Here is a 12,366-nt window from a genome sequence, read left to right as displayed (position 1 = left end):
ATTTTTTCCCCTCCAACCAGCAAGAACATATCTTCTTCACAAACCCCCATTTTCCATACCACTACCTACTTCGGTATCTAATCTCTTGCTGCAGGACACTTGAGACTTTCTCACTTATACGTTATAATTTTTATGCTCAATAAGACCTGTCAACTTAATTGTTTAAGTCTTTTTTTTTTTTTTCTCCTTTATCTTTTGGTCATCAATGTTACAACGTTATTGTTAAATTTTGAACTTATGTACACTGTTCCAAGTTTCATAACCTTGTTCTATGTAATGCCTTTTGGCAATTTTCATGTTCTGTTTCAATGTAAACCGATGTGATCTTTATTTCATATAGGAACACCGGTATATAAAAATCTAAAAATAAATAAATAAATAAATGTTCATGTTTTGTTTAGTTGTCCACAGTTGGCTTTTGCAGAGAATACTGGCGGGCTGATGTCAGTGCAGGGGTTTGTATACCATGATGCCACTTTGCTCCATCTCCATCTGCTGGTAGAGGTGCAAAACCCATTGGTGTGGATTAACCTGTCTTCATTAAAGAAAAGGAAATTATCAGGTAAGTAGTAATTTCTCCTTTTGGATTCTGAACAACTTAGTGAATATTATTGCTTTAACAAATAGCTAGGTCTGTTTCAGCAAGATGCTAAAATCTTTGTTTAATTTTTGTTTCATTCTAGCGTGGACATTAGGCTCTCACAAAAAAGGCACATCAGAATTCCTGAAGGCAGTACTAAGGGAAAAATCTAGCATCCAAACAAGAAAAACCCTCTTACTACCTATAGAATATATATATTTGTTTTTCGTCATTTCCCAGAATCCTTCTTACTTTTGAAACATCTTGGAATATGGTTTCTACATTTTTCACAGAATTAGCAATTTGTGCACAGATGTGACCATTTGCTTCTGGTGTAAATTAAATGCCTTTTGTTCCTCTCATCATCCAGGTTGGTAGCAGAATGGAGACTTTCTCGTGGAGTGGAGGAACAGACGCAAGCTTTCTTCGAGGGCTTCAATGAAATTCTACCCCAGCAATATTTACAGTACTTTGATGCTAAAGAGTTGGAGGTGAGATCCTAGAAGATACCATTAGGGCAACAGCACCTAGGCAATAGTCTCGCCCGTTTCATGTCTGTGTTTCTTAGTAAACACCTCAATATGTTGAGATCTTCTAGACCTTTTTAGCAGTCCCCCACCCCAAACACCCTCATTACCATTCTGCATTGGTTAGCACTTCCCTGTCCGGTCTCCTCCTGTTCCGCAGCTGTCAGGTATATGTAACAATCTGAAGGGGGTAACATTTAGTACTATACAGTGATAACTTGTGGCCTTCAAGCATCTTCCATTACCCTTTCTTCATGAGTGCTCCGATTTGACTGAAAATGGTCACTTTTCTTCTTTCTTGAATTGGTGAAGTACCTCCTTAAAGGTTATCTGGCAAGTGTGGCTACCAGCTACATGGCACCTGCACCTATTCAGGAAGTAAGTGGGCTTCCAGCTCTGATCAGCCAATGTGCGAGAGTATAAGAAAAAATACAATCTGATCCAATCAAGAGGGCAAGAAAGAGACATAAAAGGTGGGACACCCACTGCAATAGGAGCTATATATATATATAATATATATATATATAATATATATATATTGGATTAGATTGTATTTTTTCTTATACTCTCGCACATTGGCTGATCAGAGCTGGAAGCCCACTTACTTCCTGAATAGGTGCAGGTGCCATGTAGCTAGTAGCCACACTTGCCAGATAACCTTTAAGGAGGTACTTCACCAATTCAAGAAAGAAGAAAAGTGACCATTTTCAGTCAAAACCTTAATGGAGATCAGAATTAGCTTAGGAAGAATTTGAGAAATGAGTTAAAAAAAAAAAAGGAGAAGCAGCAAGTGCAAAAAGGAAGAAAATACAGAAAGAGACAGACCAAAATAAAGTATTGCTGCAGAAAAGATGGATTTACCAAGATGAAAAATGAATAAACAAGAGGAAAGTAGAATCTGTAAGCCAGAAAGGGAAAACTAGAGGATGTTTGGTCTAGTGATAGAAGCAAGGGGAAAGTGAGTTTCTAGCACCCTGCAGGAAGTATGAAAAGCTCAGAGTATCTTATCTTTTTCATTTTCAATCAAGGTGCTTCTGTGTGGGATGCAAGAGATTGACTTGAATGATTGGCAAAGACACACCATCTACCGGCATTATACCAGGACAAGCAAACAGATCATTTGGTTTTGGCAGGTTTGTATGAGACTTTTTTTTTTTTAATGAATTTGATAATTATAAATAAAATTCTGCCATTCATATTCTAGGTAGCCTCAGTTCCATTTGTTTGCCCTTCCCTCCCCCCAAAAGATTTCATGTCATCTGACAAAAGTTCTTTATGTCCAGTTTTGTTGGAATTAGCTCAGTGGTTCTTGAGAGATGAGTCGTTGAATTTGCCTCCATGTATTTACTATGGGGAAATTGGCCACTTTGCCCATTCTGTCCCCTTCCCCAAAAAATCACTCCTCAATTTTAAAACTTAAAAAATCAGATGCCCCTCGCCCCAAGGGCCTACCTCAGAACAAAGCTTCATTCCACTCGATCTAGCTGTTTAAAAATTGAAAGTGGAAGAGGTTCAGACATATTCAACCATTTGATAAGCCTCTGTTCATTAAGCAGCTGAGGCTAAAAAGCAGACCAATCAGATTAGTGCAAATTTACCATTTGTAGCGAATCATGTACTATTACATGTTTGTTACTGTCTTTCTTTATATAATAAATGCAATTGACTGGCCCCTAAATTAAGTGATTTTCAGCACTAGAGTCAAATGCACATTAGTATCAGGTCATTTTGATAGTAAAACAGGCCTGTTCAGAATCTCTGCCTGAAGAGGATTAAGTAACCCTGTTGATTGGCACAAGGATACAGATCCTTTTAATTTTTTTAGGACTGGATGGCTCAGAGGATTTTCTCAGGGATATATAGCAGGATATATCAGAAGACATGAGATTGGCCCTAGGAAATAGAGCACGTCATGTCCAGCATTGGAAGGTTTATGGGCCTGGCTCTGGGAATACAGAAGCCTCTCACCTGTAGCACTGGCAAAAGCGTGCCAAGCTTTTCACCTCTGGGTCTAAATGATTTGGAATTGGTACTGGAGTATAGACCCTTTTACCTCTACAACTGAAAGGTTACTGGGGCAGATTCCAGGAAAAGATCGGCCCGGGGATTTTCGGCATAACCGGCCCAGGAGATACCCCGTGGTCTGCGGAGCGTGGCTCTGTCGTGGCCGTGCTCGGCAGACCACGTGACCAGAGTGACTGGCCCACTGGGAGATGCCCGATCCCCTGACAGGCCAATCCGCCCCTGAAGGTTACATAGGCCCATCACATTAATAATAATTTGATGGCAGGTGTTTTGGGATCCCACTTAAAATACAATCTCATCAAATTATTTCATTTAATATTTGAGGGAGACATTGTGGTCTTCTCCTAAAGTTTGGAATTATTTGTCACCTGTGAGGAGGAAAATCATCATATTATCTTCATGGCAGCTTTCGAAGAGGAAGAGTTTGTTGCTGTATTGCCAAAGGATGGTTCGGTACACTAATCGCTTGGCCCCTCATCTGATAGTAATACGACTGTCACGTTGTACCTGAATGTGGCAGGTGAAAGAGTACAGTATTTCAGAAAGTTTTTGCCAGATGTTAATCGTTTACTTGCACAATTCGAGTATATGCTAGCTGCATATCCTGCTGAGAGGATCTGATAGCAAACCTTTATAAGATGTGTGCATAACTCTTCCACCTGCATTCTCTTTCAGTTTGTGAAAGAAATTGACAATGAGAAGCGAATGAGGTTACTGCAGTTTGTTACTGGAACGTGTCTGCTTCCAGTAGGAGGATTTGCTGATCTAATGGGTAAGAATAAACCCCTGGCCTACTTACATAGCTGTTTCATTGTGCTTTAGTTTTTGTTTTATCCAAATTATTTTGCAAATAACAAAGGTAAATAAAGGGAACAAGTCTTTAAACATGTAGAGGCCAATTTTTAAGGGCTGAAAGTTTGATGGAATTTCAGATGTATTTAGGAATGTAACTTTTAGAATAAAAATTCATTAAACTTAGGTGTGCTAACTTTACCTCAGTCTGTATGTAGAAGCTAGGCTCTGTGCCTAGCACTGGAAATCTGCAGTGAGTGCCTCTTACTTTCCCTGTCCTGACCCTGTCTGGTTTTTAGGCTCCTAAATTTAGGAGCCCAGCAGGGGAAATTTTCATTTATGCAGATCAAGGCACCTAAATCTTTTCACTCCCTTGTATTTTTTTTTATTTTTATTTTTAAAATTTGAATGATGAACAATGATTCTCCTTCCCTTTCTGCCTCAGTTCCAAATCTATTTGTCCTACTGCCAGCATGGCATTGGCAAGCCTGGGTTTCCAGCCTCTGTCCCTACTGAAAGACATTTTGCCATGGAGAAAAGTGTACTGCCTGTCTTACCTAGCAACTTCACCCAGTCCGAGCATATAAGAAATAAATGTAAGAAGCCACGGCACTCTGCTTCCTTTAGCATTATAACAAAAATATTGAGAGCATTTGAAAAACCCATAAGTATGGAAAGTTACTGCGTAAACCTAGACCTCTGCTTTGCTGTTAAGTTAACTTAGAAGCAATAAAAAAAAAAAAAAAAACAGATGAGCAATAAGACAAAGGACTGGAAATTAGTCTTAAGTATATGCAATGCTATGACTCATCATGGGCCTAGCCACCAGTTGGGAGCTTTGGATGTTACATCCTATCTGTGACAATTCATAAGATGGGATCAAGTGATGCTTCAGAAAAACAATGGAATGTATGTTTTGACACACACACCCATGTATACACATGTACATGAATATTTATTTTTCTCACAGCACAAGCAGGATGGTAGTCCTCACATATGGGTGACATCACAGGATGGAGCCCAATCACGGAACACTTCTGTCAAAGTTTCCAGAACTTTGACTGGCCCCTACTGGGCATGCCCAGCAGGGGTCCCCCCTTCAGTCTTGTTTAAAAGCTACAGGCAGTGCCGAAAAATAAAATAAGAAAACGTTACGAACCCAACACCACGGGGCGGCGGGCGGGTTTCGTGAGGACTAACATCCTGCTGTCCTGTGAGAACACCTGTTACAGGTAATCAACTCTGCTTTCTCGCAAGACAAGCAGGATGGTAGTCCTCACATATGGGTGAGTACCGAGCTGAGGATGTCCGAGCATGCACCAAATGTACCCAGGTGTGCAAGGCACTAGGACTGGGGTGGAATTTGGCCGAGGGCATCCTGAACCCTAACGGGCAGGCGGAAGGGTGTTGGTACGTCACGTTGGAAATAGGTTACGAAGGACAGACTGGCCAAAGATGGAATCTTGTCTTCCGGCCTTGTCCAAGCAATAGTGGGCTGCAAAAGTGTGGAGAGAACTCCAGGTAGCAGCCCTGCAAATGTCAGGAAGCGGCACCGATCGTAGGTGCACTACTGAAGTTGCCATGGCCCTCACAGAGTGTGCTTTAACACTGTCTTGAAATGGAATGCCCGCTTGCTGATAGCAAAAGGATATGCAGTCCGCCAACTATGAGGAGAGAGTCTGCTTACCCACAGGCTGCCCCAACTTGTTAGGATGGAAAGAGACAAACAGTTGAGTGCTTTTCCTGTGGGCAGCTGTATGGTCTAGGTAGAATGCTAGAGCCCGTTTACAGTCAAGGGTATGCAGAGCCTGTTCTCCTGCAACATTTGCTTTTTCCAATGCAGAATTATTTTCTTTTTTTGCATTGGACTCAAAGCTCTTTTTTTTTTTTTTTTGTATGCTGCACCAAACCTGAATTTAGATTCTACTGCGAGTAAGATTCACTGATGCTTTAAGCCAGTTGTAATTAATAACCTCAATGTCGGTTAATGCTGTCCTGCCATTTTGGAGACTGCAGTTTGATTACTGGCTCAGATCATAGCTCTTGAAGCCAGAAATCACTCATACAAGAGGGGCCAATGCAATAAGACACACTTTGAAAATGGATGTTTAGTATGAGCACCCGTTTTCCTAACGCGCATGCAACCACATCTCCTGAGCACCCAATGCAATATTTAAATGAAGCTGCTTAAAAAAGGACTCTAGGGGAGAATTGTACATCCCTAGCGCTCAAATGCAATGGGCACCCACAATTCCAACAGGAGCTCAATATAAGAGTCTGCTTTTATCCCATTTCTTCTGGCCGATGTTGCTGAAGATGCCCCTAGCTAAGTGCCGCTTGCTGTGGGCATCTAAATTGTGCGTCCAGAAGAATTGGGTTTTTTTTTTTAATTCAAGCCAATATATATTTTTCAACACTGCAAGCAGTAAATTTAAGTGTTACAACGATATTAAGTAGGAGGAACCACAGAGGACCATATTTTTAAATTTCTCATGAGCCCTTGACCGCCAGTTTGACTTTACGCCACCTCTAGGGCTGGAGTTAAATTTGTCGCATTATAAAATGTGCGTTGGGCGCCCAGTGATTTTATGCACCGGGGGTTAATAACTAATAGCCTCATCTGCATGGAATTTACATGTGATGGGCGCTATCGGTTACCCATTTGTTTGAGCGCATGTTGTGCACGTGCTAATCTCCTTATTGCATTGGGTGCTAGTCTAATATTTCCAAAATGCATGTCCAACCGCATGTAAAGCTGTGCAATAGGCTGGATGCAGGTTACTGAATCAGCCCTAGACTGCTGGAAGAGCTGGAGCTGAGAGCTGTACTGAAAGTAGTCGGTAGAGTAGTTAGATACAGCTCTGCAAATTCTTCCAGCTACAGACTCCCAGTTACTTGTATATATTTTTGGGAGATGATAACAGGGGAAAATACTGGAGCCTGCAAGGGGCTGGTGTTTAAGGTATGAAACCTGTACAGCCGCACAGGGCATTAAATATGAGGGAGTGCCACCAAACAGTGCCTTCCTCCCGCCACTACATAGTTCCACATCATGTGGGCAGGGAGGTAAGAGGGGGCAGGGAGATAATGTTGCTGGGCAGAATGTGAACAAAATAATGAGATAGATGCCGGGTATGGGGAGAGAGGGGGGGGGGGGGGGGAGGAGAAATGCTGCGCTGGAGCTACCACCACTATCAAAACAAGAAGCACTCTGCTGGAGTTGCCACTGCCAAAGGGGAATGGGGTGTCAATATCAGGTTTTACACAGGGCACTGATTAGCCTAGAACTGACCTGGTCTGCTTGATGGCTTCCAAGGGAGGGGAGGGTTAATGAAGGGGAGAAAATGGTTCTTTAAAGAATTAATCTGGCTAAAGCATTAAATTATTCAGCTTATTTCTTTGGTAATCTATGCTTCACAATAGAGGTAATTTTAAAAGGAGTTACATGTGTAAATGTAACATTGTAGCAGTTTTTAAAAGCCATTTAGGTGCGTAACACACACAGGTAAATATCCTGTGGACAATTCAGAGGCATATATTGTAGCAATTTTCAAAAGCCCACTTACACAGGTAAAGTGCATTTACATATGTGAAACCCAGTTTTATGCTTTTTAAAATCAGGCCCAAAGTGTATAAGAATTTAAAGCTCATTTCTGTTAATGGCTTTGTGAGAAGGGAAGGGAATTGTTTGTATCTGATATCTTTGCCTGCCTAAGAGCTCTCTTCTAAATTGGGCAGACAAGATGGGCTTTATGACCCTTATCTGCTGTCATTTTCTGTTTTGAAGTATGATTTGGCTACTTAATGATTTGGCTAAATAATTTATTCACTAAACATCCTTCCCAAGAAAGATGCAAACTGTTGCATAGCAAATGATTATTTTATGAAAGCCAACATGTACTGAAAACTAAACAAAACTGTAGTGTTTTATGCTTATGCCTTCCTTGGAACAGGTTTGACCCAAAGTGCTTTACATCAAACAATGAATACATTATATCCTAACCAAAAAAAACTCATCAATAAAGTACAATACATAATTACAACCATAAAAATGCAGGTTCATGTATACATACAAAAATACATTAATAATCTAAAACTATGCATCAAACCACCCCATTCTCACTAGGAAGATATAAAGTCACAGTTCACTTAACATTTTCACATACCTCGTATCATCTAAACGATAGGTTTTCCATTAAATAAGTGCAATATTTCTCTTTGTTTTGGTTAAAATGATAGCATATGTTTCAGCCTTCCTCAAAACACTGGGTCTAAATATGAGCAAGACTACTAAAATAACTGTTTTTATTGCAGGGAGCAATGGCCCACAAAAGTTTTGTATAGAAAAAGTTGGAAAAGAAAACTGGCTGCCCAGGAGTCATACCTGGTGAGTGAGACACAGGGACTGGGGGAAGAAAGCCATTACACATTTCAGGTACAATCAGGATTAGGGGAAATGAGTAGGGAGAGGGTTTGGTGTAAACCAGTGGCATTAACCATATCGGTTGCAATGTGTTTGATTAACTAGCATTGTTGGGTCAAGAATAGTTTAGTTCTCCATACCAAAGATTGTGTGTGTGGGTGGGTGGGTGGAGAATGAAATTCTAATTTCTTGCAAGTAAACAAAAAAAAAAAAAAACCCATGAGCAGAATTCTCACATTTGCCATGATTTATAGGGGAATTTCAGGTATTTCTGAACACTAATCATGCTTACTGCCCTTCTATAATTAGTGAAGCTGTTGGTTGCAATTAGTTTTTTTTTTATTCATAAATTAATCCGTTTTTTTAATTTTCAGTTTTAACCGCCTGGACCTCCCACCATACAAAAGCTATGAGCAAATGAAGGAGAAACTGTTGTTTGCAATTGAAGAAACGGAAGGATTTGGGCAAGAGTAACTGCTCCTGAAAAAATAGCTCCGGTGGAGAGCATAAAGCACTTCTGCAGTGCGTGTTGTTCAATTCCACTGCTTGTTGCATAGGTCCTATTTGTAAATAGGTTCTGATTTAACTAAAGATTATTTAAACGATTACCGTTGAGTATGGAAATAAGCATTATCCTCAGATTTATAATATCAATAAGTAGATTTCTACTGAGCCCTAATCTGAAACCACATGGCTAGCTACCAAATGGATCATCGCCTTATTGGATGCTATATTACCCCAGTGAAACCTGCTGTTAGATTCAGTCTTTACTGTACTTAATACTTGGTAATATATTTTAGCTGTTGATGAGAGATGCATCGGTAACTGTAGCATAAGATCTTTCATTTTATTTGTTGGACTTACTTCTTGCCAGAATATAAAAAGCACTCCTAGCAGTGTACAACCAATTTTATAAAAATGCAATAGAAATGAATAACAGAAGCATAACATAAAAGGCTTCCCAGAGGGGATACCAACAATAAAACAAGATTAAGATTAATTATAAAAAAATATCATCAATAAATACAGAACACAAGAAAATACAACCTCTAAGATAAGTTAAAACTAGAGTATGGGTCCTATGAGGAAGTCCATTTCTTGTGCTGGGAATACTTTGCCCTATCCTGAATGTTTTTGACTCTTCTGACATTTGCATACAATGTCATCTGAATGTAAGCTATTGCTACAGTGGTGTTGGATTTGGCTAAATATCCCTTCATCTAGCTTACTCAGAAGTCAGTTGTGTTGAAATGCTGCCCCAAAGGCGTAATGTACTAAAATCCAAAAGTTTATTTTCTCTGTAATTTGGTGACTGGCTCTAGATGCTGTGTTACCGATGGGTCAGGGGGGAGGGTGTCTCGAAGCTGTTCATAGAACAAGGGACTCCCTGAGAAGCCCAGTGAGGATTTATACAATATTATTTGGAGAAAAGTCCTTTGACTTCGGTTACTGAATTATGGGGAAAATAGTTCTGCTATAGAGGGAACACCTATATCATATAAGAAGAAACAGAAAATATCAAATGTTTCGTGTATGATAGTATAAGTTACATTTGAAATTAGAGACTTTATTTTTGTGGACAGTTATTCTCCATAGAAAACCAGGATGAGTCAGTCATGCAAATGTGGCAGCATTGCATGGCAAGTGATGCCTGATTACCCTGCTGTCCATAGAGAACATCATTACAGGTAAGCAACTTTGATCTTTTTACCTTGTTTGGGTGTATAGTCTGTAAGTGCTTATGCAGAGTGCTGCTGAAAAGGTGCACCTTGGCAAGAATTTGTGTGATCCATGAGTATTCCAGGACAAGAACATGCTTGAAGTCAGTTATCTAGATTGTAATGAACTTCACTCACTTCTCAGAAAAGTTGTGCTGCAAATAATGTAAATGGTTCACTTCATAACCCCTGTTGGATTTAGAAAAGATAAGCCACAAACATGATTTTGGGCAACTGAAGTAATGTATACATACAGAGCCATTTCCTGGAATAATTTCTCCTGAAATGGCACCAGATGGAGCCTTAATTTGTAAAAGCTATACACTCTGCCAAGGTGAAAATAACATGAGAAAATTACATTTTCTTTTGACCATCTGTATTGCACTTGTGCTTATCCCAGGAGTTTTTAACTTGCCATTTACCTTAGTAAATGCCCTGCTGGGTGGTGGTTCAAAAGCTGCACCTCTATGAGCTGCTTTCAGATAGGACATAGCAGTGAATCAGAAGCACTTAGAATGTGCCCCTCAAATACATACAACTTTGGGGCGAGAAGGTTCTAAAATATATTGTTCTACCATGCACAAAAATGTTTGTACCTGCACTTGGGGGTTTCAACAAAGCTGGCTTTAGTAGACAATTAAAGTTAGGAAAATGGTTTCTTCACATATTCTCTGCAGTGTTCATAAGGAACTGTGCAGTTGTAATTTATTCCATATTGTACTAAGACTGTTAGCTTGATGAACTGTGACATTAATTATTTGCGGGAACAGGAGGATTGCAGCATTCTTGCTTGTTAACACACTGTTTTTGTCCTGGAAGCTGGGCATCGGATGCCTCTGGGCTTTGCTCTGCCCACAGGGCTTAGGAAGCATTAAGTTTTACAGCTTACTGAGCCTGGTGTCTTTGCTGCTACTAGATTTATTTTTTTTTTTTTTTAATCATCATGATGATTTTTAGTGTGTGATTTATACAAAGTCAGAGGCAGTGCTGTGACTACCTCTTTACACAGAACCAAAATGTGTCATCCCTGGAGCGGTGGTGGTATCTGTTGAGTAGGCTCCACCTGTGCTATTAGTTGTCTAAAGACAACACAAATATGAAATCCATAGGAAAATGCGTTCCTGGAACATACAAGATCTATCCACGCTGCTCCTTGAGCAACCGGGTTCTTCTGCACTGCAAAGCTGTGGGATGAAATTTAAAAGCGAGTGCTCTTTTCCTGGGAGTTGGCTGCAGTAGCCACCTCCTGGACAATTTGGAGCATATGGGCTTTGCGCAGGCTGCCCCACAACCACATTTCCTTGTTCTGTAAGCTTCATTTTAGAAACCAACATGTACTCCTAGTATTCTGTAGCTCATGTAATATAACCATTTGCAAGGAGGCCTTCTTTTCTTTGTCCTTATTTGATTTTGGTCTTTTAAAAATCTGGATTCTACAAATTGTATAAATTTAATCCGAAAGGCTTTCTGCCCTATATTTTTAAAATAGCTCTAACTGAAATGGTCAGAGCCCTAGTTCTATAGGGCTTTACTGTTTCATATTTTTATGGTTGAAATGTTTAGTTCAGGAAGTGGTGACTTGCTTGTAAATATTTCTGTTGTCTCGGGTATGAATTTTTCTGTTTCCTTTCTTAATTTAAATGACATATTTAATGCGTGTTTACTGCTGTATCAAATAAAAGTGACCCCAGCATCCCAAAATCCTATTTAAAATATTGCAAATATGAAATTGTTATATATGTTAGCAAATAACTGTAAAAATAAAGGTGTACTGAATTTTGGCAGAAAATTGTAACACTAAAAATAGATTATAACTTTTGATTTAGAAACATTAAAAACACAAAATTAATTGCTTTTCATGTTAGCTTTAATAATGCTTCAAAAGCAAACAAATTCTGTTAAATTTTTATGCCAGGTGTTATGTGAAATAAAAAGAAAATGAAAGTATTTGGTGTGTGTGGAAACGGAAAAGGCTTTGGGGGAATGAGAGGGGGCTCGCTCAGTGTTGGCTTTGCTTCCTTCTTATTCTCACAGCTTGCCTGAAGCTTGTGGCCCTGCTATTTGCAGCAGAGGATGGAGGGGCAGGATCCGAGACCAAGGTGTCTATGGGGCTTCTGGTCACCTTCTTTCCCCTATACCTACTATCATAGCAGTAACCTTAGAAGGAGTTCGAAGCCCAGTACGTGTGCACCTAGGTGCTGCTGTTGTATGAGGGCTGGGATTCCCTCACTGCCCTTCTACCACCACAGCATCTCCTGAGCAGCTGAATTGGAGAATGGATCTCAGATGCCTCGTATGGAA

The 12,366-nt window shown here is 39.9% G+C and overlaps 1 protein-coding gene across 6 annotated transcripts in view; it reads left to right on the top strand.

The window, feature by feature from the left end:
• Positions 1 to 12,012, top strand: part of ITCH (itchy E3 ubiquitin protein ligase) — a 340,605-nt gene extending 328,593 nt beyond the window's left edge. For all 6 annotated transcript variants that reach the window (XM_029614662.1, XM_029614667.1, XM_029614661.1 and 3 more), the window contains 5 exons: positions 951 to 1,071; positions 2,136 to 2,240; positions 3,808 to 3,904; positions 8,239 to 8,311; positions 8,722 to 12,012. In XM_029614662.1, coding sequence (XP_029470522.1) covers positions 951 to 1,071; positions 2,136 to 2,240; positions 3,808 to 3,904; positions 8,239 to 8,311; positions 8,722 to 8,821 — 496 coding nt within the window. In that variant the 3' untranslated portion in view covers positions 8,822 to 12,012. The remainder of the gene's footprint in view (positions 1 to 950; positions 1,072 to 2,135; positions 2,241 to 3,807; positions 3,905 to 8,238; positions 8,312 to 8,721) is intronic.
• The last annotated feature ends 354 nt before the right edge of the window (positions 12,013 to 12,366 follow it).

This window comes from Rhinatrema bivittatum, chromosome 8, assembly GCF_901001135.1.
Source record: "Rhinatrema bivittatum chromosome 8, aRhiBiv1.1, whole genome shotgun sequence".
In the NCBI taxonomy this organism is placed as follows: Eukaryota; Metazoa; Chordata; class Amphibia; order Gymnophiona; family Rhinatrematidae; genus Rhinatrema; species Rhinatrema bivittatum.
This window is presented reverse-complemented; position numbering and strand designations above follow the sequence as displayed.